The 15,239-nt window shown below is 32.3% G+C and overlaps 1 protein-coding gene across 4 annotated transcripts in view; it reads right to left on the bottom strand.

Moving 5' to 3' along the window:
* LOC130673095 (uncharacterized) overlaps positions 1-15,239 on the bottom strand; it is a 332,376-nt gene that overhangs the window by 172,407 nt on the left and 144,730 nt on the right. For all 4 annotated transcript variants that reach the window (XM_057478008.1, XM_057478010.1, XM_057478011.1 and 1 more), the window contains one exon: positions 11,435-11,572. In XM_057478008.1, coding sequence (XP_057333991.1) covers positions 11,435-11,572 — 138 coding nt within the window. The remainder of the gene's footprint in view (positions 1-11,434; positions 11,573-15,239) is intronic.

Here is a 15,239-nt window from a genome sequence, read left to right as displayed (position 1 = left end):
AAACAGAATTTTTTTTCTTCAATTGTCTCATTTCGCCCACTCTATCTTTTGTATAAATATATAAACTCACAAAATTCAGGAAGCAAAAGTATTTTTATTTTTTTTTGCATATTTTGAGAGTAACTAATTTTATTCGAAAATGAAAAAAGTTTTTTTCAAGACAATTTAAAATTATTATTTTTTTAAATATGGGTGAGAAGTAAAATTATTGATGTGATGATAAAAAAGTGCATTTTTTCCTCAACTTTCCCATTTCGTAATCTTCCCCTATCCAAAGTTATTTCTCGCGTTCCGAAACCGCGTCAATTAATCATTGAGTTTCTGTTGCTCCCAGTAGGCTGTATAACTTGAAACAGCAGCTTGGTTGTACATGTCCCAAGTTTCGGGACTTGGATTAACAAGTTTGTCCTGCAACCATACTTGGGAGATTTCACAATGATATAACACCCCACAACTCTTACTCATGCTGTAGTGGATCGATATGGGAAAAGGAAAGAGCAGCGTCGCTCTCGATCGCGATAATTTGAATCCCCCTCACGTCTAAGGCACACTGGCGCCTTAGTTTACTCGATCTGAATCAACATTATTCCGTTCGAAGACGCGGATAACTAAACTAACTTGATGTTCTGAAACTACCTTACAATTTACTCAAATTGCTCGTCCCCAAAATGCGGCTGCACACTAAACACTACACATCTACCGAATACCTACATTTATACTACATACATGTTACAACAGAGGTGTGTTACTCTGCACACAAGATATGTCATGCCAATATATATATATATATTATACCATATTTTATTATAAAGTCCAAGTCATGTGAATAATTTAATGCTTCATTGTATTCCATTCCAATAAATTTATCACTCGCTCAATTTGAGTTATGCATTTTTTGAGGTGAAAAAGTTTTAAACTGTACCTCATTTTAAAATATTTCTCGGCATGTCTGTAAGCATTTTGTGTCATTATTATTATTATTGTTGTTATTATTATTAGGTATAAATACTTGACATATCATATATCCTTGTACAAGTATTTTGTACAAGTGGCGTGAGATATCAAGGGTAAGAGCACTAGCAGCACTTGTCCTGAGAGACCGTTAGCATAGGAATAGCATAGTTCTTCTCAAGTGGAGTAGACCATCGTTGGGTCAGCCGTTCGTGCAAGTGGCGTTGATATATGGAGTGTCTTTCTACCATCAAGACACTAATGTATATATATATATTGATGTACTCGGAAAAAAATAGCCCGAAAATTTTATAAAAATGGCGAATCAGATAATAGTAGGAATATATAATAATTTTAATTATAACATATTTTACCACATTTTAATGTAATTTATTGTGGAGAAAAGAATGCGGAGGCTGGGAAAAATGTATGAGTAGTTGATTTTAAATTTTTTATTTAATTAAAATTGAACTTGTTAATATTTTAAGCGATTGTTTTTGCAGTATGCTTTACAATATTTAGTTGAATAATTTCATTTAAAATGTATAGTGTAGTCGACTTTTGATATATCCGACATTAATTTTGAAATAACTTCGTAGTAATAATCCATTTTGCCGAGTCCATTTTTTACTGAAGTATATAAAAGATAATTGGAGTACCAGAATAATAAAATTTGTCGAGTATTCTATAATAACTATATCGTTGCAACGAATTATACAAATTAGCAAAGCGATTTCCATTTTCGCTTCGCAAAATATTAAGGGGAATAACAATTATTACAATAAATAGTATGATTATTCATTTTTTAAAGAAAACAAAATATAGCCCAAAGAAGAGAATGCAATAGTGCGTAACTTCACTCAAGGTCTAACAGCGAATTGGACAGAGGACTCGCCAAGAAACTCTGAGGTATAGTGATCGCGCCCGGTTCTCGGAAAAAAATAGAATTCCGCCGATATGGAATAAATCAGCTTTCAATAATTATACGAAAGCTTTGAACCTGGTTCTCATTTCCTATACTCTGTCAGTAAACAAGTCAAGTCTTCCGTAGAAAAATAAAGCCTCCCTCTTTCTCTCTCTTTTTCTCGAGAAATATAGCTTGCTAATTTTAAGAAGGCCGGTGTCATAAAAACTGAAAAGAATTTGATAAAAAATGATTCGCTATCATTTTAAAATAAAATCGACCATTACAAAATTTATTATATTGAGCAAAAATTTTTGACAATTACTCAAAAGAATTAAAAAATATTAATGCTCGATTTGAAATCAATACTAATGATTGAAAAAATAGCCTGTTTAAAGTATGGTCAATCATAATAAAATTTTGTATGATTTTCAGCGATTTTTTTCCATGTATATATAAAGATATAGCTATAGATATATGTCGATGGGCTAAAAACAACCGAGTTTTTTTAGCGGAATGTCATGTATTATTTTTGGATAAATTAAAAAAATATTAGCTGATGGAACAGCGCTGACACAGATAGAGATATAGATATAAATTTTTCAGTAGATTTTATATTATTTTTTCCTTCATGTTCTCGAGCTTTCACGAAGGTTGGCACTGTGGGTCGAGCAAATAAAAAGTGAAGGCGACTTTGAGGCAACAGATGAAAGCGAACGCTCCAGTGCTCTGTTCTCGTAGTTACTACCGTTCTCTCCTTGTTCGCCCGCTCATTCGTTATTACTGCCCAGGAACACTGAGAAAGGGAATTATACAGTTTTTGCTGGAACAATGAGCATTCGACTGCTTTAAGCATCTATATAGCTGAGTTTCTGTAACTATATAAAAAAATTAAAACGAAAAACATCTCATTTTGTATACTCGGCTGGTGTACATTATTATTATTATTATCATTATTGTTATTGTTATTATTGTTATTTTACATTTTCTTTTAAATTTCATTTTGTCTAATTTATTTACTTGTGTAGAGAAGATCAAGAAAGCACACAGCGACACAGTTAAATTATATAATGTCGTAAATCTTTTTTAAAAAAAAGTTAAGTATCGTTATCCAGGTGTGTCTTGTAAACCGTAGAGGAGACAGAAATAATAAATTGTGGTTTCTACTAAAAATAAAATAAAGAAAGAAAAACATTAATGCAATCGCTCTTGCTACTTTCTCTACCCTTCTATTTTTTTTCCTCCATTTTTCTTTTGTTCTTTTCTAACAAAACTTCTGGGTCATATAATACATTATATATATAGTTATACATGTACTTTAATTTTTAAATTCATCCTCACTCTGTAATAACAAAATGACCATTTAAACTTAGAACTCAAGTTCCGAATAAACTACCAAAGATGCATGAAAAATGTATAGAAACAAATTCACTGAGAATTTTAAAAAAATTTTATAGATCAATTTTTATTGCATCTCTAATAACATGCTGCAATTTTAGTTAAAAAATTAAGAATTTTTTCTAAAACAATCATTTTGAAAAGTTATAGGTCAAGTATTTATAGCAAATTCTGAATAAACTATCAAAGATACATAAAAATGTATGAGAAGAAATTTGTAGAGTATTAAATTTCCCGATAAATTGTATTGATACAGTTTTCCCGTACTTCTAATAGTTATGTCACAATATTAATTCAAAAATCTACAGTCAATATTAATATTTTGATTTCATTGGTTTAATTATTTATTTATTTAATAGATAAACGCCAATCGGCTATTTACATTATTATGATTTTGTATTAAAATAATATAATATAATATTGCTGATAGGGACTCTAAGTCAATATACATTAATTATTATGGATATTGCACTATAAGAGTATTGAAGGAAAGTGAAAGTGGGCCAGGTACATAATGAATGAGATTTGGAAACAATAGATACTAGTGGTAATTCGGTAATTATGTGTGTGTTAATTACTTAATTTTATATTTTTAATTTTCGAGTTGAAAGTTTGTAGAGAGTCCTCTAAAAAGTTGATAACAGAGCAGTGTTCGTTGACTAGATTAGAGAATCTATTTCTAGGCCCATGTTGGACGTAGCTTTTAGAAGTCTTAGCTGTGATTAACAGCCTGGTATTTCTTAGCCCTAGCCTTGGTTTGTTGAAGTTAAATTGTTCATAAATTTTCGGTGAGAGCATTAGGCCGTTAATTACTTTATAAAAGAATGTTATATTACCAACTTGACGCCAACAGAGTAGACTATCAATTTTGAAGTGATTGTAAACATCTTCGGTACTCATCTGAGAACCCTGTGTATATATATAGTACGTTATAAATTTACAAAATTTCCTTTGGATTTTTTCCACTCTATCAACTTGTGCTTAGGTATGAGGTGACCATATTATACAGCAGTACTTCAGGTTCGGGCGAACGGTTTAGATTCTCAAAATAAATTTTTCTTTATCCCTTAGTCGAAAGTACGCACTTCCCTCCCTAATTTTAAGGCCTAAAGTCTCATTTCCCTCTCCTAGTGGAGTTACACGCGCCCCACTTACATCGCCGGGAGCAAAAAATTTTTTCGTGCCTACGGAAACAGCCGGCTGCTGCCATCTACTGAACGTCTACCACTTTATCAATAAAATTTTTGACGATAACATCATAGATCGTTGCTTTATTTATATGTACGTCAGTGTTTTTGTGTCTCGTTGTTTGTGATATTTTAAGTAAACAGTGTACTTGCAATAATAAAATGACTGAAAAAGTATCATCTGATGACTCTATGGACGAGGATGAGGTGATAAAAGATTTTGATGCAGAGGCGAGGTTAATTATTGAAAGTTTATGTATTCATTTATATATTATTTATTGGCAGGAAAAAAATCTTGTTCATAGGCATAAATTTATTTCTTTCGAAAAAAAATAATTATTTTTTATTTTTATTTTTTATAAGTATAATTATGTCTTTTTTTTTGTTTTGTTTTTTATGCCTGCCCCCGCCGACCAGACGCACTCGCTTCGCTCGTGCTTTCAAATGTCGCGGGGCAGGCATCAAAAACGCAACAAAAAAAAAAAAGGGAGACGGAAAAAAATTAAAGTTTTATGTATGTCCGAAAGAGGCGCGTCAATAGGGAGCAAATAAAAAAAACATGGCCGACCTGTCAGCTGAAGGCAGAACGTGGTTTTGTTGTTTATAGTATTCAAAAATGTAATTAATAAACGTACTTTCGACCAGGTATAAAGAAAAATCGTATACACCACACGGGAAGATAGTTAAAAGCCCTGCCCTGTGTGTCATGATGCCCTCGGCTTCGCCTCGGGCATCATATCACACAGGGCAGGAATTTCAACTTTCTTCCCTTGTAGTGTAATATACTATTTCTTTATCCCTTAGTCGAAAGTACGCACTTCCCTCCCTAATTTTGAGGCCTAAAGTCTCATTTCCCTCTCCTGGTGGAGTTACACGCGCCCCACTTATATCGCCGGGAGCAAAAAATTTTTTCGTGCCTACGGAAACAGCCGGCTGCTGCCATCTACTGAACGTCTACCACTTTATCAATAAAATTTTTGACGATAACATCATAGATCGTTGCTTTATTTATATATATGTCAGTGTTTTTGTGTCTCGTTGTTTGTGATATTTTAAGTAAACAGTGTACTTGCAATAATAAAATGACTGAAAAAGTATCATCTGATGACTTTATGGACGAGGATGAGGTGATAAAAGATTTTGATGCAGAGGCGAGGTTAATTATTGAAAGTTTATGTATTCATTTATATATTTTTTATTGGCAGGGAAAAAAAACTTGTTCATAGGCATAAATTTATTTCTTTCGAAAAAAAATAATTTTTTTTTATTTTTTATTTTTTATAAGTATAATTATGTCTTTTTTTTGTTTTGTTTTTGATGCCTGCCCCCGCCGACCAGACGCACTCGCTTCGCTCGTGCTTTCAAATGTCGCGGGGCAGGCATCAAAAACGCAACAAAAAAAAAAAGAGAGACGGAAAAAAATTAAAGTTTTATGTATGTCCGAAAGAGGCGCGTCAATAGGGAGCAAATAAAAAAAACATGGCCGACCTGTCAGCTGAAGGCAGAACGTGGTTGTATTGTTTATAGTATTCAAAAATGTAATTAATAAACGTACTTTCGACCAGGTATAAAGAAAAATCGTATACACCACACGGGAAGATAGTTGAAAGCCCTACCCTGTGTGTCATGATGCCCTCGGCTTCGCCTCGGGCATCTTATCACACAGGGCAGGAATTTCAACTTTCTTCCCTTGTAGTGTAATATACTATCTATCAAAAATAAACTACACAATTTTTAAAATTCAAAAATATTAATTACTCCCTTTCAAACCTAATATATGACTCGAGTTCATAACTTTTTAATTTAATGTCAATTTAAATATTTCAAGAAATTTTAATTTAAAAAAAAATAAATAATTTGCATTCCAATAAATATATATATGAATATTCATATATTTTTACTGTCAACAATTAAAAAATGTAAAGATACAATAAAGTAAATGTCGATAATTCTCATAAGCCTTTTAATTAGCGACGTAAATCCCTTGATCATAAAATAAAAGTGCACGTGGATGTGATTGGATAGTAAGCAGTTGTTAGTATTGTCGTTGCTGAGAGACGATAGAAGCAAAAGGGCTGGTAATTATCGTAACGTGAGTTAATAGCAGTGGGTGCATAAAGTACGCAATTTACCTTGTCACCTGGTACACTATAATAACAATATTGCGCATATCGTTGACAATTATCTATTTACAAAGGACGTATAAAATTGATTGCTTGAAAAAAAGTTCACGCTAATAATGTCAATAATAACAATAATAATAATAATAGTAATCATAATAATTGAAATACATATAATAACAATTTAGTAGATGGCACAGTAAGTGATGACACGGATGAATAAATCGACACGTCGCAGCTCTATTACAAACATGAACTGAGCGAGCACCCAGCAAAGAGAACAAGTCACGACATAGTACATCGATTGTAATAAGAGCACCAAAGGGAATCGGTGAAACGCGATCGCGTGATCGACATACAGATATATATATATATATATACATATATATATGCTGTTGCGAACTCATCATCACGTGCCATCGATAACTTGCATTCGACGGCACTGGCAACTCTAGCTTCATCATATCGCACCACTTGAATTCGAATCGCCGAAGAGGATACACGTTCGTTATCGTGCTATGCATCCAGACGATACTATTCCAGAAATCAAATATCTCCGCCTACTACTAGAGATGATACAATAGTTAATTGTGTCCTCGTCAACAGTTATTATTTTAGAGGAAATTATAACAGCAATTATTGCACACGGAAAAAAAATAGTAACCATTGCAGAACAGTGATCCAGTCAATATAATTAATATGTGTATAGTTAAATATGCTTTTACTATACGTAATTGTTCGTCCAATCACGCTCATTGGGTGGATTACTATTCCGCGCAGCACTGTTTACTGGATTTTTTTTCTCTGTGTGACTAATTATTTTTTATCACATTTTGTGATGAATTTCAATAAAATGTGACTCTCTTTTTCATTAAAATTGGTTTATTATTACCTAGGCAACCCATTTTACCCCTGTTTTAATAAACTACTTTTATTAATAAAAAATTACTTGCAATGGTTAAGAATTGCGATAAATAAAAATTTACTTTAAAAACTTTTGTGTCGCTCTTACCTTAAATGTATTGATGCATTGTAAAAAATTAGCGGAGTAAACGCGGAGTAAATCCGGAGTGAATGCGGAGCGGATAACTATTTATTTATTTAATCTCCTTGGAGTGAAATTCACTGCTACGGGAAGTTTAATTTAATATTGAAATTCCGATTCGGAGTGAAATTCACTCCTGAAAGGAGTTTATTCAAATATTACAACTTTGAATCGGAGTGAATGCAGATTGAAATAACATCCAGATCACTCCGCTAAAGAAACAAATTCCCTATTTACTCCGTATGCATAGTATTTTTTTTTAAACTCCAGGACTCCGAGTGTTGGAGTGAATTCGGATGTAAATAAAATCCGTAGTCACTCCGAATTCACTTCCAATTTTTTACAGCGTAAAAACCTATTTTTTTTCCAACCCGACCATTTTGCTATTTGCTCCCCTATATTTTTACGCGATAAAATCCTAATTAACAAGAATAATTTATTTCCACTAAAAAATAGTGAGGACTAAAAAAAAAAATGTATGAAAATGGTACACTCAAATATACATTTCTACAAATATACCTATAGGATTTATTTAAATTAATGTAGACCCAGTGAGTAGCTATCGGGGAGAATGATTTCCCATTACGTTAGCGTTAAACCGAAGGGGTGTTGCCTAATGTGCAGGGCGAAAAATAAAAAGGCACATCTATAGGATATACGGGTTTAAACCACATGGTTACGAGCTGCGGGAACTCAGAACTAAATTGCCATTCCGACATTTTTATTTGCCCATTCTCACTCTTCTGTACTATATATATATATATATCATCTACCACACACTACTCACTCCTCAGTCCTCAGCTACTCACACAACTACAACTACAACTATATAACTACAGCGTAGTCGTTCTAATCGGTAAGCGTTATTCCCGTTCCATTGGCTCCTCGTTCGTGGATTAAATTTCTATGGTGAACATTCGCCGTCCCCGATTATACGTACTTCACATGCGAGGAGTCTATATGTCGAGAGTACCTCCCACGTGATGGGAGAGCATCAGCATCAGCATCACAGTCCCAGCAAGAGTTCCCTCGGGCACATCCTACAATTGCTTCTATACGAATAATTCCCACTCCCTTTTACGACTGAATAGAAATTCAAGCGATTTCGAGACGTGCTTCACCGAGAACCCCTCGGCAACGTATAAAAAAAAATACTTTTTCTTTTTATTTTATCTTAAAAAAATAATAAAATATATAAAATAAAACAAAAAGCTTTTTTTTGTTTCCATTGGATTCACATCCGAAGATTATACTTTTAGCAAAAGATTAAAAATTATTTAGAACCAAATAACAAATAACAAATGGGTTGTAAATTTCGTGTGGCACTGAGTGAAATATATAGATTATATACGGTTCAATGAAGTATGAGGTCAATAGCAATTAATTTAATTGATTTCAGTATAGAAAAGACCAATTCTAAAGGTGGAAAGTTAGTGATACCGTGTATAGATGAGGTAAAAGTAAAAGAGCTTTTTGCTTGAGGGCGAATCCTCTCGAGAACATGCGGAAGCCATACGTGAATTCCTATTGCGCACGAGTAGTCGACATTCGTCTGATGTTCGTCAGTGGTTGTTGCTCTGATACTTACTCGTATGGCTAACACGCGTTACGCTATATATATATATATATATATATATATATATATATATATATATTCCGAAAATCATAGAGGGTAAAAGAGAGAGAGAGAGATAGAGAGAAGAGAGTAAGCCTGCTACGGGGAAATCGTATTACTAGTGCATTGTGGGAACTGAATAGCCCGCATTAGAACCAACAAGGTTGAACCATCATCTCTGCTTTTCCTCCATACTATAGTTGTAGATGCACTATCTTTCCCAAGTCCCAGTGTCAAGGATTCAACAATCGTTTTTTTTATTTTTTTCAAAATATATAAATATAGGACTTCAGGATTTGAAGCTTTTTTTATATTTAGGGGAGAGTGAAGCAAAATGAGACCATTTCTTAACCAAATAAACTTTTTTTTTTTTGTAAATTTTTATATATAGTCTTTAGAGATAGCATGAGGTAAGTTGGCCATCTCGAGTAGTGCGACAGTTTTATAATTTCAAACAAAAATTCGTCGCCAACTTTGGAGTATTGTCTTGAGTTTTGGTTGTTATAACTCGAATTTTAACGCATTTCCAGAGCAATCGGTGGGGGAAGGTTTTCGGATGTATAACCCTAATCTTTTATATGTATTATTTTATACCTCTTGTATTTATATTTTAACTATTTATATAAACTTATATAAAATTTGATCCTAAGTTTAAGAGTATGTTCAAAAGAAAAATCCATAAAATAAATACTAAGAATAATGAATGCATGGGTGATATTGTTTATTCTATAGGTATACGTAAGTGGACCTATGCGGCGAAATAAATGGTGTTAGTACTAAGATGTTGGTTGCAATGGGTTAGTCTGAAAGCGTACGTCTTATGAGTAAGATATTCTTTCCGATTGCTTTTAAATAAAGTAACAGTAATTATTGAGAACTGAGTGAATAAATTATTTCCATAGCCTCATTTCCAATATCAATTGACCTCATATATATTTTTTATAAAGATTGCAAATAAACATTTACAAAAAAGAATTTTTTTTTTTGTAAAAAAGGAGTGTCTCATTTTGTCCCACTCTTTTCTACCCGTAAAAAATGAATCATATATGACATTATATAAAAATTGGCCATGTTTGATCTACAATTGCTTCATATATGAGTCATGTGTAGAGCATATATGAATCATATATGGTCAATTTTCATATATGATCATATTTCTTTTATTTTTCCCGGGTATCGATGATTGACAAGTATGATATGTATTTCAAGTATTGTCTTGTAATTCAAACCGGTGACTTAAGTATTGGATGACGATAACATGCCGGTAATTGCTTCGACTCAAGAATGCAATATCCTTGTGTCCTCACACGATGTCTTTTTGTTCTTATTGTTCAACATGCCTTTGATTCTACTTTCCGCTCATTCTTCCCGCGTAACAACAATTCTAGCTTTGTGTAAATCTTCACCGACTCCAGTTGCGTTATCGCAAAAATGATACAAAATAAATAAAAATCCGAGGGAAACGTGATCGTCAAAGAGTTCTTTCATCAATGGTTTACAGGACCGTTTGATCATTACAAAGACGCAGTTGTAATCAATGTCTTTAGATTGTTAGTAAGACTATACTTTTTTTTTTTTTTTTATTGTTATACACTTAGTTGGCAAGGGATGAATTCAATCGATTTTATTTTATCCTTATCATTTCAATACCACGTGCAGTTTAATCCTCAATATATATCTATATATTGAAAGTTGAAATACTAGGTTAAATGCTTCAGTTGCAAAATCCCTGGCCATAAGATTCTGATAGACTGGAATAAGCATTGACGATGGGATTGGGGAGATTTAGTAAGAACTGAAGGAATCGGAAAACAATTCCAGTGAATTCACTAGAAGTTGGCGTGACTGAAAGTAATATTGGATAAGAGTTTTGTGGTGTGTATATATAGATGTATAGATGTTTGTATGTGTGTTGTATGTAGTAACTGACAGCAAGTCGTCGCGTTGAAATTGGACAAAATGTGTAGGTTTTTGGCATGGACAGTGATCTCTCTTGGCTAACGTATTTTATTTTATTTATTTTTTTTTCCATCTATGCCGTGGAAACAAGACACAACTTTAGCAAGAGTATAGCGCATTTTTACGAACAAGTGACAAAGAAATGCCTGACTGACATGTATCTATAGAAATACACGTATCACAATAGGACCAAATAAAGTATGAGTTTTGTTTGAGTCAAAAAAAATATATAAAATAAAAGTTTAAAAAACTTACCCATGTCGTTGTCACCAGGAACCCCCAGGCTGTCACTATTGTCGTTGATAAAGGCTTCCGCCGTTGACGTAAATGTCTGAGGTGATAGCGTCAAGTCCGGTCCACTCTCGCTGTCAAATAGTTCCAAATTGCTGTTTCCTGAAAATTTACAAACAGCATAATAATTTTTTGACATAAATATAGATCTTTATCTAGATCTAGTCCTGTATCTACACATAGACCTACATCTTGTATTCGATAATATTTACTTTCATTTGTTGTTCCATCACAACGGAAATGAATGAAAACAGTGGACCAGAAATAACAACATAAGTTTTTACTGATATTTATTATAAAGTTTTTGTAAAAACACAATAGATTTTATTTTACGAGCCACTCGGAAGACTAACCACCCCAGGCGTCGTTATCAAGCTTGGGCCACACATACAAAAGTAATACACGCCCGAAGCTTAATACAAATCGATTTTTGTCAGCATCGAAATAAATATAGGGATGGAAGTATTCATTTTCATTTTCATTTTCGTTCTCGTTCTCGTTATAGAAATATTGAATTTTATAAAAAATCAATATACTGGCAAAAAAGGGGTATCAAAATGGACTCACACCGATGGAAGGGTGCTATTTAGCGGTGTTATCCAACTGGTGTACATGCGGAATAAATTAACTCCGATCAGAGTATGAGGGTGGGATTATAAGTTTGAAGATCTACAACAGATAGAAAATACTACTGGCAATATTTCATTGAGATTTCAAAATTATCGTTAATTGAGAAAAAAAAAAAAAATTTATTGCCTGATAAAATAAGCAATGTTACTTTTTTAACTTCCCGCTTAGAAAATTGCAAATTTTCAAAAAAAGGGAAGTTATTGGTTTTTGTCCGATTTTCGAAAATCGAGTTTTCATCAGATGTCGACGTTTTGAGGTCCAAGGAAGCTATTCTGACTATTTCCGGGTGGACGTCCGTGTGTGTGTGTGTAAACTTTTTTTGTCCGACGATATCTTTGGAACGAATCAACTGATTTGAACGTACTTGGTGGCAATCGAAAGGGCTCACCAAAACTTAGAATTGATTAGATTTTGGGGTAGATCGGTCATGTAGTTTACGAGTTATACGATGAATAACAATTACAAAATTTTTTTGTTTTAGGTTTTTTGCGTATAACTTATAAACCACTTGTCCGATTCGCCTCAAAATGTAATCAGTTTTAATTCTTGTTGAGCCCTTTCGATTGCCTCCAAAAAGTTCAAATCGGTTCATTCCATCCAGAGATATCGTCGGACAAAAATTATAATTTTTCAATGAAGGTATGTTTTACCAGCCTAACAAATTTTTAAGCTCGAAAAGTAAGTAATAATGTTTCCGAGCTCCCTGAGCTCGAAAACAGCGGGAAGTTTTGGGGCTGGCTCGCAGGGTCAGGCGGTTTTCAGATTTTTTTAATTGAACAAATTGCATACACTGATAGAAGGATTTCTTAGTATTTAAGAAATGATTTCTTAAATACCAAGAAATCTTTTTAAATGCTAAGAAATCCTTCTATCAGTGTAAGTTTTCGATCTCTTATCAAATTAAATCTTTAAGAACAATCTAATAATTATTTTTATTATAACTCTGATGTTTTTCATAAGGTAATAATTAATTTAAAGATGATCATATGGAGAAAAATGGGCATAAGAAATCTACGAATCTTTATTATGCTGTCGACCAAATTTGAAACAGGAAGTTAAGTTGTCAAAAAATTATTATGCTACACTACAAAAAATATTATACACTTAAGATTTGTTGATAAATTGTAATGAATATTATTTGTTTAAAGTAGGTATTATTGTAAGAACTAAAAAATTTTTAGGGGCTCTCAATAACAATTATAGTGCAGCATAGTAATTTTTTGCCGACTTAACTTCCTGTTTCATGTTCGGTCGACAGCGTAATGAAAATTCGTACATTTTTTGCCTCCATTTTTCTCCGAGCAATAAATCATTAATAATTTTATTTGATTTCATTCGTTGATTTCGTTTGCAAACAGACTTGAATCATAAGAATCTTTTTCCCATACTTTATACAATAACATTAACATGTGTTTGGATAAATATTCTTTGGATTTTTCAATAAATATATCAATTTATCGTATCATTAGTTTTTGAAACATTACAATTTTTTATTGTATTTAAAATACAATTCGACTTTTGATACTTTAAATATAAAAATACTCTTTTTTTAACTCCGGTAAAAATTTGAACACCGTTTTCGGGGTTAAATTCAACTCCGTTAACATTCACCGGGATAACGTGAACTTACAGTAGTTTCTTTATTTCATAAATTATAAATACATCAACAATCCGCCTTCCCCTAGTATAAACGAAATGTCGTTTATGCTGGCTAGTTAAAGGGGCGTAATTGACATGAATATGTAATGCTCAGTCATTTGGATGCTTTGCTTTAGCAGCAGAGATATATATGCTGACGATAATTCAAATCTGAGGGCTCCAATGATCGATTGATATATTCGGGAATAATGCATTACCTTTGGACTTGATGGCCACTCTATCGTCGTCGTCCTCGTTCTCGCTACAGAATACATATAAATTAGACCGGTTCAAAAAAATCGACAATTTTTTTTTTTTCAAAACCCGCAGTGAAATATCTTCCTAATCATGAAAAAAGAAGCCTGTGAAAACGGCAGCTCTTAATATCAATTTTTAAAGGTCGCTCATCGTAAATTTCTATTTTACGTTTAAATAACATGGAAAAAATAATTTTTTAACTTTGGAATTTTACAACTCATTTTGGGAATTAACATGTCAGGGTGAGAGATACATATTTTTGAAGGAAATTGAACGCTCTAAATAAATTGTCTCTTATGTTTTTTCTCTAAGTCTACTTGTTTAAAAGTTATTCGAGTTTACAGTTCAACATGTAATTAATTTAACCTTTTTTTCTTAAATTGTGGTATAATAATAAAACTCATCTTCGTAAAAAATTATTTTACAATTTTCAAATGGTATAGATAATAGCTTTAAGTTTAACACGATTATTTTCAGTTTATAAAATTTACGATTTTCACTTCAGCTATCAAAACTATGAACAATAAAATGATACTAACAACAATTAAATATCAATAACCCAACAATGACATTTTGATGGAAAGACGACACTTATTCAGGAACAATCTTTTTTTATTTGTTGAAATAATAATATCAAATTTTTGCACAAAAAAACCATTTAAATATAGTGGAAACCTAAACATGCAAACCTTCTCAATAAGACAATTTATAGATAAATTGAGAAAAATATAGATAGTCCGAACTGGGAATCGAACCCAGACCAATTCAGTATCACGCCGAGTGCACAAAAAAGTGCACTACATTTCCTACAAATCACAGTTGGTCGTTTTTCCGAAAAATTATGTACATACAATTCAAATTTTTTTTAAACTTCAAAGAGAGAATTAATTTCAGATTTTTTAAATTGAAAAGTCATTTATTCCTCATAGTAGAACAATGAAGATCTACTTTGTCAACGACGTTAAACTTGATAATTTAATATTTTAAGACAAATTTTTTTTTTTCATTAATAATTATAAAATATTTAAGAAAAATTAAGACAAAAAGGTTAAATTAATTACATGTTGAACTGTAAACTCGAATAACTTTTAAAGGAGTAGACTTAGAAAAAAAACATAAGAGACAATTTATTTAGAGCGTTCAATTTCCTTCAAAAATATGTATCTCTCACCCTGACATGTTAATTCCCAAAATGAGTTGTAAAATTCCAAAGTTAAAAAATTATTTTTTCCATGTTATTTAA

This window comes from Microplitis mediator, chromosome 8 (genome assembly GCF_029852145.1).
Source record: "Microplitis mediator isolate UGA2020A chromosome 8, iyMicMedi2.1, whole genome shotgun sequence".
Taxonomy (NCBI): Eukaryota; Metazoa; Arthropoda; class Insecta; order Hymenoptera; family Braconidae; genus Microplitis; species Microplitis mediator.
Note: the sequence above shows the minus strand (reverse complement) of the source record. Positions and strands in the feature narration are given on the sequence as shown.